This window comes from Falco punctatus (assembly GCF_963210335.1).
Source record: "Falco punctatus genome assembly, chromosome: Z".
In the NCBI taxonomy this organism is placed as follows: Eukaryota; Metazoa; Chordata; class Aves; order Falconiformes; family Falconidae; genus Falco; species Falco punctatus.
The window spans coordinates 65998144-66012125 of record NC_137586.1 but is presented as its reverse complement, the minus strand read 5'-3'; the positions used below and the strand labels follow the sequence as shown (position 1 = coordinate 66012125).

The 13982-nt window shown below is 40.8% G+C and overlaps 1 protein-coding gene across 1 annotated transcript in view; it reads left to right on the top strand.

Moving 5' to 3' along the window:
* Positions 1–6575: 6575 nt before the first annotated feature.
* PRR16 (proline rich 16) overlaps positions 6576–13982 on the top strand; it is a 164653-nt gene continuing 157246 nt past the window's right edge. The window contains exon 1 of the mRNA XM_080370923.1: positions 6576–9163. Coding sequence (XP_080227049.1) covers positions 9002–9163 — 162 coding nt within the window. The 5' untranslated portion in view covers positions 6576–9001. The remainder of the gene's footprint in view (positions 9164–13982) is intronic.

Here is a 13982-nt window from a genome sequence, read left to right as displayed (position 1 = left end):
AAAACTCGGGATTTTCCCCACCTTTCAGACTGTAAATGATATGTGGGAATTTCTTTTCTTTTACTGTGCTAATGTGTTTTAAAGTTCTTTTCATAGTAGTGTTATTCTATGTAAGATCTTCTAAAGCAAGAATATTCAACTCTAATTACATTTAGCATTTTTCAATGCTAAAAAGAATATCAATATAGGAGATTTATAAGGCAATTTACTAAATAGGGTACTTTGCACCTGTACCAAATGTCATTTAGTTATATTATTGGCTAGATAGAAATATTAAGCAATATAGTACTAAACTGACTTGAGTATGAATTGAGACCTCAGGAACAGAAGCATGTGTGTATTGGTTAAGAAATAAGGTACTTTTAGCCCAGTAACCTGCGCCTGGTATTGAATTACTGCAGAACCAAATGACAGTAGCATAAAAACAGAGCACACCCCAGCAAAACTAAAATAGATTCTTCTTGTGAGCTGACTTTCTTCGACAGAAATTATATCTTTCTGCTAAAAGAACACATTGGACATGCTGAGCAGGTGTCACAATCATTTTACAGATGTTTGGATCAAACTGTCTCACTTTTTAAAGTGAGCTTGTAGTCTGTAGGTCAGGCCTTCAGGTAATATAAGTCAAGCATATTAGCTATAAGTTTAATTTTGGCAGCTTTTCTGAAAGTTGGGTTTTTTTTCTGAAAAAAAACAAACAAAAAACCCACCAAAACCTTTTCTGAAAAAACTGGTCTTGTTTTCTCTCTACATGTTACCTACTAATCAAGTGTTTAATGGCTTGGCTTGTCAAACAACGAGCCTGTATTTGAATGGAAATATTCAGTCTGGTCTGGATTACCTTCCTATCCCAAGCTTTTGCAACATTATATCCTGTTCAAGAAAAAAATATAAATCATAAAAGTAAGGTAAAATGGCCTTTTTCTGTCACCTGAGTGCTACTGATTTTTCCTTATGCTTGCTAGAAGGATCAGAAAGTATTCTACTGTTTTGAAAGAAAGATATTCAAGGTCATGAAAAAGTTAAAGCTCTATCACTGTGTTGGTTTTGTACTTTTCAGCTGGGATTACAGTCCAGAGTGCATAGGCTCTAGAGCTCCTTTTTCTCAACCAGTAGCTAAAAACGGACCGGTAGTAATTATCAAGGAAGCAAATGGCATGCACTTGATTCTGAAGATTTTGATAAGTAATAGTTCTTACCTAAGGAGATGGGGAGTTGTGAGTCTTCCCAGCACAGCTGCAGAGAATTGCACATTCTCCGGAACAAATACAAAGCTGAGGTAAGCAAGAACAGCCACTTTGTTTGAGTGACTGGTGGATGAGACATTCAGATGGCCACTGAAAATATTACTTCCTTGAAAATAGCTGACATTACTTATCAAAGAAGCATTCAACAAAATGTACATGCCAGTATGTATGACTGTGCAATTGACATTTTAAAGAGAAGTCACAGGTCCTGAGAGACTGCTAGAAACAATGAGATTGATTCCAGGTACATTGATTGTGTAAATCTGCAAATAAATTTGTTTAATAGAAAATACTGTTTAAAATTAAAAAAGAATAGTGGAAATGAATTAATGTACAAATTTATAAAAGATGACATTAACATTACATAATAATCTGTTAACACTGAATAAAGGAAAGATCACATAATCTTAATTGTAATTATCTGCATTTAGGAGTGGAATACGGGAACATTTTCCTATAGTTTGGAAGATGCTGGCTGGTGCCCCTGGGTGCTTGGGTCTGTAACATTATGGGCCCAGTTCAGCGAGGTGTGGACATAACCAGCATGTTCTCATGCCACCACTTGGAGAACAGACAGTACCTCAAGGGACTACTTGGCACTCACACAGTCCAGTCATATGTTCAGCAGTGAGTAATGGATCTTTCCTATTTATGTTTCTGGCTTCTTACTCTTAGTTTGTATCACGGCTTTTAACATAATTTGAATCTGGGGAGTAGGGGAGAAAGTGGCAGAGATTCATTGTCTGTCAATAGATAATTCATCAGGCTAAAACCAAAGCCTTGAACGTGTGAATGTTCACCTTTGCTTTACAGTGTATGACACAGAAAAAATCATTTTTTAATTGCTGTAGCTGGAGTGGGCTTTGAGATAGAGGCTGAAAAAATCCACTGTAGGCCTGTAGTTGAAAGAACTGCAATTTTTACCTTTGCATTCTTGCTACTGTACTCTAGTAATTTTCCATGTCTGGGTTACTCATTTAATCTGGCATTTCTTTTGCTCGGATTGTTCTGATTGAGGTGTTTTAGGAAAGAATCCAGACAGTGCTTGTGTGCTCCAGATGTTTGCAATAATGTACTACCGAAGTAAATGCCAGCGGTAAAGGGATATTCCTCCACAGGAAATACTTTGCAACTGACACCAAGCAACAGCTCCTTAGGCACCAATTTGTTAGCTGACAGTTAACCAACAAACAAAAACCCAATCTTGGTAGAATTAGATTAAGCATATAACTTCCAGTAACTGAGTTTGAAAAATAAGCATAAGAAATGACTAATATAAACTACTGCTTCAGGTTTACTGCAGAAACATATTCAGCCACTGTTCTCCTTTCAGTCTTACCACCTGTTTGCATTTCAATTTTGAAATGAAAAAAAAGAAACTTCTACTTTAGTAGAAACTACTTCTACTAGAAAAAAGAAACTTTCTGAGCAATTATATAGAATATTCAAGAGAAAAAAATGTATTCATTATTCCTATACTTTAAAACCATTTTGATGGGTATTTGCAGGAGAGATGCAGTAAGCATACTATAATCATGTTCATTCCTTCCCTGACCCATTTCCTATTTATTGTCTGTCATATGTATTATTCTGATTGCATATGTCTCAATTACTTGTATTGACAGCCATTTTTTTTAATTCTTTCCACCAAGAGTGGACATTGAACTGAATATTTACTGTGAGAGCAAATGCATTTCTGCATCTTTCAAGGATGTGTATGCATATAGTTGCTTTCTTATTCTCCCACATTAAAATAAGAGGGGGTTTTGCTTTGTTTTGTTTTGGTTTTTTTGGCTTGCCTATCTAGCAGGTCATTGCCAACACAAAGCATTGCACAGAGAATTATTTACAAAATGTTAGAAGCCATTGCATAATATGAATGGACAAAGTTCACATAGATTGGACAAAGTTCCTAATATCACATCACCTTTAGGTAGTTGTATTCTGATTGAATTTGGTTTTATTATCCTCTTACTGAATCCATAGCCTGTACTATGTTGAATTTTACACTGAAAACAGAGTATTTGTTGAATTAAAACAAGTCACAGAAAAAACTGGTACTCTTATTTTTTAGTAAGATGCTCCATTTCTTTATCTAGGTACTGAGGAACTAGTTTGCAGAAAATAAATCACTTAAATTCTTTCTCTTGTGTACTTTACAGAGCTTTTGACATTTTTGGAGAAATACCACTAGTTAAAATTTGACAGAAAAAAGTCCACTGCAATTTAGTGCCTAGGGAATATCCCAGATGGAGGATAGTTCATTTGCTATGGTTGTTTTACAGCTCACCAATGAAGCCTGCTGGAATACAAGTGGTTCAAAGAGGACTTGGTTTCAGCAAGTTTATCTTCCAGCTAGGTAGTATTTCTTATTTCCATTGAAGCAGTAATAAATCTTGGGAGCTGGCATTCTAATACAGAGACATTATACAGATTTTTCTTTGAACTGTGTTAACTACTGTGACATTCCATTCTGAGCAGATTGATGGAATTGAACGTGAGTTATACATGGGAGTAATTTTATTCTTATTTAATAGAGAAATTATTGCAGATATTTTTAAAGTGAGGCCAAAATAACTGAGTAATTTTTTTACACACTGTCACTCAACAAAGGATTTGCCAGAAAAGAAAGGTAACTTTTATTGCCACCCTGATTACACACATCACAAACAACATGCAATGAAAATAGACTTGGATTCCATAAAACTCTGCTCTAATTTTACTTTTAAAGGAGGGAGGATAATGTACTCTAAGCTGTCTGTTCAGTTTCTTAAAATCTTAGCTCCACACTTACAGTTGTGCTTTACAAATAATCAGCCCTGTACCATCTTTACCAATATGTAAATCCTTACAAGAAATATGTGTGGATTGTGCACTTGACTGAAAGCATGATATGACTAGTTTTATCCTATACATATATTTCTGGTTTTAAATCAATATCAAGAAGAAAAATGTTGGAGAAGTAAGACAAGAACTTGGTGCAAATGGTGATTTTGCCTTAATCTTGACATCTGTTATGTTTGCTAGTTACTGTTTGGAAATGAGCCAACTTAATTCAGAAGTGTGTTGTTTAATTTGTGACATCCTGAGTTTCTTTTCAAGGGAATAACTTGCTGTTTTTAAAGAAATGAAATAACATAATGACATTTAATTATACCACACTTCAGAAAGTGCTTTTAATGTTTTCCTTTAACTGAAGAGTTTTTCAGCCTCTATACAAATGAATTACAACTCTATAGTTTGGAGCACAAACAGCCAGTGTGACTTCCTCAGCCTAATTGTTAAAGAATTGTTTAATAACTAAGAAAAGAACACCATATTCATTAAATATAGGAGCATTTAGGAAAGAGATTAGACCACTGTTCTTTTAGGACAGAGAAGAGAAGAGAAAAGAAATTATGGATGCCCCATCCCTGGCAGTGTTCAAGGCCAGGCTGGATGGGGCTTTGAGCAACCTGGTCTTGTGGAAGGATGTCCCTGCCCATGGCAGGGGACTGGAACTAGATGATCTTTAAGGTCCCTTCCAACCCAAGTCATTCTATGATTCTATGAGATGTTTCTATGATAAAACCTGTGTTTAACAATTGTCTGGAATGTAAATTAGTGGCATTGTACTGTAGCTTAACCCATTGTTTTAATTTAACTCATGATTAATTCTGAAGATTTTAATGAATACTTTAATTAGCACGTGTCTTATATGCAAGTCTACAGCAATTTAATTAAGCTTTCTTCCCCAATTTTATTTGGGATGACAAAGACAGGTTTACTGTTTCAGTGCTTCCCTGCCTTGTATGTGGATTATTTCCTTCAGGGACAAATTCAAAAGAGGGATAGAAAATACATTAAGGTTTTGTTTTATCATTCCCCAAATTAGCTCAGCTAGGTATCTTTTTGCTTTGTAAATTCTTCAGTGTTGCTTGGAAAGTTTGAAGATATTTAGAATAAATCCAAACATTCCAGTTAAAAATGTTTTATTTGACCTAAGAAGACTTTGTTAAACTTTTATCTTTGATAAAATATCACAATTCCCAAACAAAATACTTTCAACAGTCAATAGGAAATTAATTTTTAATTAATCTATCTGAAATACCAATGACTTGGGGAAAGTGTTATGTACCTATATGTACAAAGTATGCACAAAGTTCTACATATACAATTTATAAAGTGCTCACTTGTTTTCTATGCTCATACAAGAATAATCATGAAATTATTATGGTACTATATCAGCCCCTCTCAAGTAGGTAAGCATCTGGGGCTTTTTTTTTGTATTATTTTTGGTTCTTTTTTAATAAGAGAGCAGTAATTAAATTTAAAAGTGATTACATTTCTTTATTTCTGTTATGACTGATCTGGCTGATTCTCATGAAAAATTATTACTGTGATTCTTGTATATTTTACAATTACTCATGATTTCCTGAACAGTTTCCAACTCTTTGTGCCTCCACATATAAAATAAATAGCATAAATAAAACAGCATGATAAAATCACCGCTTTGTGTGTGTGTTCAGTTCATGCTATTTGTAACACTGGGGTGAGATATAGGATATTTTTTTGCAGAAGGAAAGGTGCCATCTACTGAATCACAAAACCAAAATTTTGCAGCATCTTGAGAGGTTTTCCTGAGAGATGATGTGCTTTCCAATTACTGATCAGGCCAAGCCTTACTCAACTTGTGAGCTTTAATAAGATCACTGCTGGCAATTGTATGGTTGAGTGCCACAATTACTTCACTGAGGATTCATTTAATGTGTGTTTTGTTTTTGTTTGGGTGCTTTTTTTTTCTGGATTAAAAAAGTGTTAGTGGATGATCAGTGAGATGCATTTTGAAGATCTTAAGCTGTTACTTTCGAAGTAACTTTCTCCTCCAAGATTTCTGGGGGGGACTTCTTGTGCATGCTTTGCATCATCTGAATGGCCTACAGAGGTCAGACTTCCAGTAAGGAGTTACTCTTTTCCCTGATTAGCCACTTCAGGTTTGGTGAAGGTGTGGACAGAAAGACTTCAAAAAGAATAAACTGATAACACACTGATAAATAACGTTTACTTGCAGAGAGAGAAGCAGAAGAAATAGAACTAGTAGATAACTTTTCTATGGGACACTATCTATTAGTTAACTGAGACATGGCTTGGCAAGGTATACCACTTTTTTTAATAGCATAAAACTGCTTTGAAGACCAACAGGACAATGAACTTCACTCAGGACTTTGAAGAGCTGTCTTTTTTTTTTCAAGTATAAGCATCAGATACTAGGATGCATACAAAAGATCAGTTGCTAAATTATATATATATATATATATATATATATATATATATATATGTATATGTATATATATAATATACTCCTGCACAGCTCTTACAAGAATGTCACTACAAAAATAGAGGGATTATTGAAGTAGACATTATTTATATCTTCAAAAGTTTGGGAAATCTCCAAACATGGTCACAGGTTTGAGGAAAATGGATAACCAAAGGATTACGGGTAAAGTCTTGTCATGACTTAAAACTCATTGATGAGACAGAACAGGGATTAATATTGTCGTCTTAAGGTAAAAATATTAGCAGTGAGAGGTGCCAAGGCTTTATACAGAGACAATAAAAAAGTAAGCAGTTGTGTAGGAAAAATATGTCTAATTATGAATGCTCACATAGGCTAGACAAAATTTAGAGTGTCTATAGAAAATTTGGTAGTAATTTTGTGACAATGTTGATGATTTCTACAGAAATGTGGTAGAAACTGTCCCTTACCTAAGGAGTCATGTTATGTACAGGTATGTACAGTATACTATTATACAGTAAACTTCTGTCAGAAAACACAGTTTTTTCACTCATTATGAACTAGATATGTGCTGGTTTCTGCATGGATAATTTCACTGATAACTTCTTATAAATGTGGGGTTTTGGTTTTGGTTTTGGTTTTGGTTTTTTTTGTATTCATACAATGCCTTTGAGGAATAGTATTTGAACATATTAATTGAAACTTAAAAACTTGTGGGTTGCTTTCTTCCTAATTTAGTGTTGACTGCAGTGTGGAAATTCAGACTATTACTTAGCTAGATTCAGAAATCATATGATGTTGTTGCTCATACAGAAACAGTTAAGTAAAAATAACCAGCAGGAATGCTTTTAAAAGTCAGTGTTGGAACAGCTTTTGCTTTGGTAACCTGAAAAAAATCTACCATGAGACTTGAGGAAAGCCAAGAGGAAAGACATGGGCTCTTCTTGAACATGGCCTCCTTGAAGTTGTTTAAAAGGTCTGTGAAATAATTGAAGGAAAAAAATATTACAATATATGCCCACTAGCAAATGATTTCAGCCAAACACTTTATAGCACTCATATGTAGAAAGGTAGTTACACCAAACCCATGCCAGTAAAAGGTGGTCTCAGCCCCTGTCTGTGTGTACCCCAGTCCCACAGCCTTCCCAGAGATGCACTGTTCGTCACCAGCTGAGATTGTTACCATGCGCAGACACATCGCTCTGGGCAAGGTTTCTGCTTTTCCCCTCCTGCTTTAGCTAGGTTAAAACATCTCAGGCTGCCAAAACTCTGAGCAGCATTTGCAGCATCAAAGTTGCAGCTCTACAGGGTGATCCTCGAAGTGGGGCTTGGCTGCGTGCCCTCTCTTTGCTGTTCATACCTAGTGGGGTGACAGAAATAACTAGACCAATTCCTTTTACCTGAACGTGCCACCTTTTTGCAGTGAGACGGAACACCACCAGAGGTGAGTGGTACCTAGCAATCTCTTTGGCCTCACAGATCGATCTCTGAGTAACTCTAGGGGAAGTCTGTGTTGAAAAGCAGTGCTGGCCTCCACCTCAAAGAGCCGGGTACCAGATTCATAGAAGCTACTCTGGCTAACATGCGTTGTCTGATGAGATGCACAGCAGTTACTTCCCAGCCAGAACAGGGTCTGTCTACCGATCCCCCTGTGTTTGCTCAGTACATGGTGGCGGGCAGGCACGCAAGTGTCTTTTATCGGCTCGGTGGCATTCACAAGGCACCACCCTTCCCACAGCAGCAAAGTCCCCAGGGAGCGTGGTGCACCCCAGCGCGGCCAGAACTGTTACTTTGCAGTGCAGAGGTGTGCGTGTCACCTCCCAGTTACGACCTTTTCACCAGAAACGAGCACTGCTGTTGTCTCCTTCGACAGGGATTTTGCCATGAGCCTGCCACGAAAAAGTGCCCCCTTTCCTGGGGGTTGTTCTGGCGAGTAAATATTTCCTCCGGCGGTGCTGGTTTCACCAGCCCCCGTGCCCGGGGACCAGGGCGGGGGCCCCGGGATGCTGCAGCGCCGCTACCTCGCCCCCGCGGGCCCCCGGCCAGGCACCGGGGGCACAGCGACTCTTCCGGAGCAGTCGCCCTGCCTCCCCCGCCACCCGGGGCGCGCGGGCGGGGGCGATGCAGTGGGCGGCGGGTGCTCCTCCCCCGGCCCCTCTGCCTGGCTGGAGCCGGAGCCGGAGCCGGAGCCGGAGCCGGAGCCGGAGCGGGCGGGGCGAGGCGCAGGCGCGGCGCACGGCAGGCTGCAGCCGGGCCCCCGCGCCGCTCCCGGGAGCCGATGGCAGCTGCACAGCGCGGCCGCCCGGCGGAGCGCGGCGCGGCTCGGCGCCCCCGGCGCGGGATGCGCGGGCGGGCAGGCGGCGGCGGCGGCAGCGGCTGCGGCAGCTAGGGGAGCCGGAGGGACGGGGTCGGGCGGCCGGCGGCCGCCGCGCTAACCTGACCTACGTGCCCCCCTGGCCGCGCCGGGCTGCCCCGAAGGATGTCCGCCCAGTCCAAGGGGACCGCATCCTCCTCCTCGTCGCCGTCCGAGGGGCCGCCGGCAGCCTCCAAAGCCAAGGTGAAGGAGCAGATCAAGATCATCGTGGAAGATCTGGAATTAGTCCTGGGGGACCTGAAAGACGTGGCCAAGGAACTTAAGGAGGTGAGAAGCAGAGGGCTGCGCGGGCGGACCCCCGGTCTGCCCCGTGGGGGACGAGCACCTCTCGCCCGTGGGTCGGGGGCCCCGCGCACTCAGGGCTCCGCTGCCGTCCCCGGGCTCTTTTCACCACTTCTTCACCGCGGGTCGAGCAACTGGTGTCCAGGCCGGGCGCGGGGCGGCCCCAGCCGTGCCCCGGGGCGGGCAGCTGTGCCCCTCTGCGGCCGCCCGGCGATCCGGAACGCGACGGGGCAGCGCAGCTGGAGACCCGTGTCCCGGGTGCGGTGCGCCCCCTTGGCTGGCCGTGCGCCCCTCGGCTGCGAGGCAGCTTTTCCCGGGGACTTCCCGGCTCGGCGCACCCCGCGGAGTGTTTTTTGTGTTTGTTTTTTGTTCCCCGGGAGGCCGGGCTGCCTCTCCTGCGGGGTCCCCGCTGGGCCAGGAGGGTGTGTGGGGGAGCTGCGGGACCCGCAGCCCTGCCCGATACGGGGCTGCGCCGGGCCGGCGTCCCGACGGTGGGAGAGGCGTCAGGAGCGGCTCCGCTCCCCGCTCCAGCGGGTTTAAGTTTTCGGCCGCACGGTGCAGCCCCGTATTCCCCGCCGGGCAGCAGCCTGCCTCGGATCTCTCGGCCGCTGAGGGCTGGGGAATCCTGGAGCCCCCGGTCCCTGCCCGGCTCGACCGTACCGGCGCGGCGAAGTCCGCTTCTGCCTCTGCAGGCTGCTTCAGCGGGAGCAGAGCGCCCTGTTTATCTTGCCTATCTGGCAGGATTGCCTTTGCAATCTTCCTTTTGCCGGTGGCGAGTGTCATCTCCCCTAGGTTAATCTGCAGGCAGAGTGCGATTACCGCGGGCGTGTTCATAAACGGGGAAATGCTGTAGCTGAAGGAAGAGAATTTGGCTGTCCTTTTGGAGATTTCCACGTTATCTTGATTTTGCTGCACAACTGGTCGACAGATGGTTGGATTATGCACCGAAATTCAAGTCCAGAATATCTGTGCTTTGCTCTATAATCCTGCATTTGACATTTATGACACACTGGGTTTTTTTTTGCCGTCAAATACTAGTTTTCTTTTTAAACAACATTGTCAACAAGTTTAACGCAACAGACTTCTGCCAACTGAGGCAGACTGAAATTCACCCAGTGGTTCCTGTGATGTTGAAAGATGTATAAACGCACGGTTCACTAATCACAGCTGTTACGATCTCTTTCTCAACCACAGTTCCAGATTTCTCCTTTTTTAAAAATATATCTGTAGTTTTTCTTTTCCTTAACGTGCTGCTGTCTGTGGTTTGTAATTTTTTGAGATGTTTTGAAGTGGAAATAAACATTGTTTGTAGGGCACATATTTCAATGTTTTAGAGACTGAGAGCAAAGTGGCTTCTGTTGCTGCAGAAGCACATTTTCAGGACCTGTAGAGAATGTACTGTGATCTGTCCCATGAATGTAAATCATTTTCTGCACATAGTAAGTCCTAGCTTTCCTCTAGTGAGCAAACAAGATCACTGTAGGTGGAGGTCGTATGTCATCATTTGCTGTGCATGTTTTATCTAAGCAAACTTGTCTGTTCTGGTTGACTGCATCTGTGAAAGAGAGCTGGATATACCTCTGCTTGATGGGGAAATGGCTTGTGTGGAACTCCTTTTCTCGAGTAGAGGGAAATGTAAAAAGGTTTTAGAGGAAGAACGTCTGTTCTGAGAAAAAGTATTTTTGTAAAAAGGATAGTTAAATCTTGTTTGTAACCACACGTGAGCTTTTGAGTAATGCTTTTCTGTATAGCTTTCTTACAAAGGTGGTAGCTGTGATACTCTGACAAGCAAGGGTTGCATATCTTGCTTTCTTGCAGTATTATTATTATGTGGTAAATACACTTTGTATGACATTTATTTTGAAGAGTCCACAGAAGTTTGCCATCTGAGTGCCTTCAGTTGTCTGCCTTTTGTAGAATGGACTAAATCTGTACAAGAGCTATTGATGCATCTACAACATGTACCTTTTTATGTGAAGTGGATTGATGATGTTATAAGCTAATAAGCAGTCTCTTTCATAGGTTGTTTGTAGATGTTAGAAAACATTGTCGGATCTTTCATTAAAGCAGACCAAGGAAGTTGGTCTGTAGTGTATCTGTGCTTCCTTCGTGCTTCCTTAACTGTAGGACCAGCCAAAGTGATGTAGTAGAGAATTTAAGTTCCCACTTTCCATTTTCACTACAAATTCTATTCTGGAAATGTTTTGGCTACTCTTTTTTTTCCACTGGGCAATTGCTGGCTGCAGTCCAACTGTTGTGCTTGCTACAACCTTCCTTTTCTGACATTCATTCCTTTTTTATTCCTTTTTATTGATTAGGAATATAGTATTCTGAAAAAAATCTTTCTTTCATTCTTTTTATTACTCGTATGTAAAAAAAGACTTAAATTGTGCTACAGTGGTAGGGTGTGAGGGCTTTTTTGTGTGCAGGTACAATAATATTTAGTTCTGATATTGAAAATACAGCATTTGTAGAACACTTTTCTATTTGTCTACCTATTTGTCCCTTAAATATAAACTATTTAATTATTTATTAGATTATACTTAATGTAACGCTTTAGGTATTGGGATAGACTGGATGGCCTCTCCTAGTGTTTTACAGTCTTCTTTTGTAAGTTTTTATATTCAGAGTACTTTCAAATTGAAAGGTAATTTCATTGCTTCAAAAGTGAACTGTTCCATGTATGGCTGTACAAGCCTTGTACGTTTTACTACATTTAGCTTGTTATAGTTTACTTGCATTAATGTATTTGCATCTGCCCTTTGTTCCAAAGCTTTTTGTAATTGATGCTTTAACATTTTTTGTTTTTAAAGGCGGGGGGAAGGGAGGAGTGGCGTGAGGATGGGGTGGTAAATCCAGATGCAGAAACCATGAAGCTTACCAATTTTCTGTAAAAACACATGACTAAATCATGTGGATTACAAGTATGTGTTAGGAGTTACTGTCTCAGAAGTGGAACATCAGTCCCTTTTTTTGTCCCTTTTTTATTGCTCTGTTCTACTTAGGCGAAGTTAACCACACAAGACTAAGGATGGAGGAAGGGAGTGACTGGGAGACATATTAGGATGGAGTGGTGCTAAGCTCAGAGTCTGAGATGATGTATGGCTAGTCTTCTCTAGGGTACAGTTAATTTAGGAGAGACTTGGCTGCTTTTGTCACCATGCTAAAAAGTAAACACCACGTGGATGTGTAGCAACAGTGGGATGTGTTTTTGTGCTGGAAGAAATTAAAGGATTTAAAGTGGATTGAGTGGGTATTACTTGATGAATATTCCAAAGAAAAATCAAAGGGATGCCAGAGGATTGAGTAACACTGACTATTCCTTTAGTCCAGGCTATTTCAGAATTCAGTTGGTGAAGCTTAAACTTGGTTCTCCTCCAGAGGGTTGGATAAAAGACCTTTTTCTCTGGAGTCTGTCTAGAAAGATAGTTATTATGAAGTTTTTCTTGGCAGATGATACTTATCTGTCTGGTACCCAAATAATGAGGTGATGAACACTGCTGGAAGCTAGAATATGAGTGCTGAATAAACTATTTTGAATGTAAATTACATGATGTAGCTGTAATTCTCTGACGACTTCAGAAGGGATTGTAGGGAGTGTGCATGCACACCTGTGGACAGCAGGGCACAGAGATCTGTATCATCTTAATAATGATACTATAATTTTTAAGACTTTGCTGCTTTCACATTTTATGATAATGTTGCGCATTTCTGTAGCCTTGCACTTGTTTACATTAAGGAAATACTTAACTAAATCATTTGATAAATACTTTTTGTCATAATAAAAATTCCTCATGCAGAACAAATTCCTGGAAGTTATGTGTGAAACATTTGCATAGCTTTTAATTGGCTAAATACGCTTCAACAATTTATCAAAAGGAAGCAGCTGTGTAGCTATTGCCAATGTTTAGAATAATCCAAAATGGAGGTGCAGGAGACAGAAGCCCTCATAAGCATTGCACATGCATCAGTAAATTTCCAGTCTTCCTGACTCTACCTCCTCTGCTTTAAATCCTCCAAAAATGTCTTGCTGACAGAATGAGTGAATAATCCTCCCTCATCTAACTGATGTGTTTATTTTCCGTAAAGATGTGATCTATAAAATTTGGGCATGACATGACTTAACAAATAATGTTTTCTAAGTGGTGATGGAAGAACTAGATGCCAACCCTCCTCCTCTCAAACACCATGACAGAGTTTGTTATGGGGTAGATGACCTGATTCCATAACCAGGCTGGTCATCATTCTTTTAAGTGGTCATGTATTCTGTGGTCTTCATTTCTGGATCAGGCCGGAATATGCAGAAGCATATTACAATTTTAACACTGATGTTTTCCATTCTGTTTCTGTTTTTTGTGTTCAGCTAACAACGATCCAGATGGCAGGAAGGCACTTCAGGTTCTTGCCTGTTAATACAGAAACTAGGAAGCTGCAGTTTTTATCCACCAAGAGGATTAGAGGAGCAACAATCGATCTCGTATCAGTATCTCTGATGTGCAGGCAGCAGTACAAACATCAATACAAAAAATGTTTTGAGTTCATATTGCTGCATGAAGGTGAGGGGGGGAGGTATTATAGCATAGATATAGAATATACTGAGTAGAAATCTAAAGGTAGGTAGAACAATAGCAAAACATTTCAATTTGTTCCTTCTTCTCTTGCTTATCTCTTCCTCTTCTCCTTTTGGGCTTTCTCCAGATACTAAGGTCTCACTGCTCCTTTTGCTAGATAGTGACAGTTGAAGGAAGAGGTGTTTGAGCCTATATGTTCCTACTGTTAGAAATCCAGTAAATGCAGATGTCCT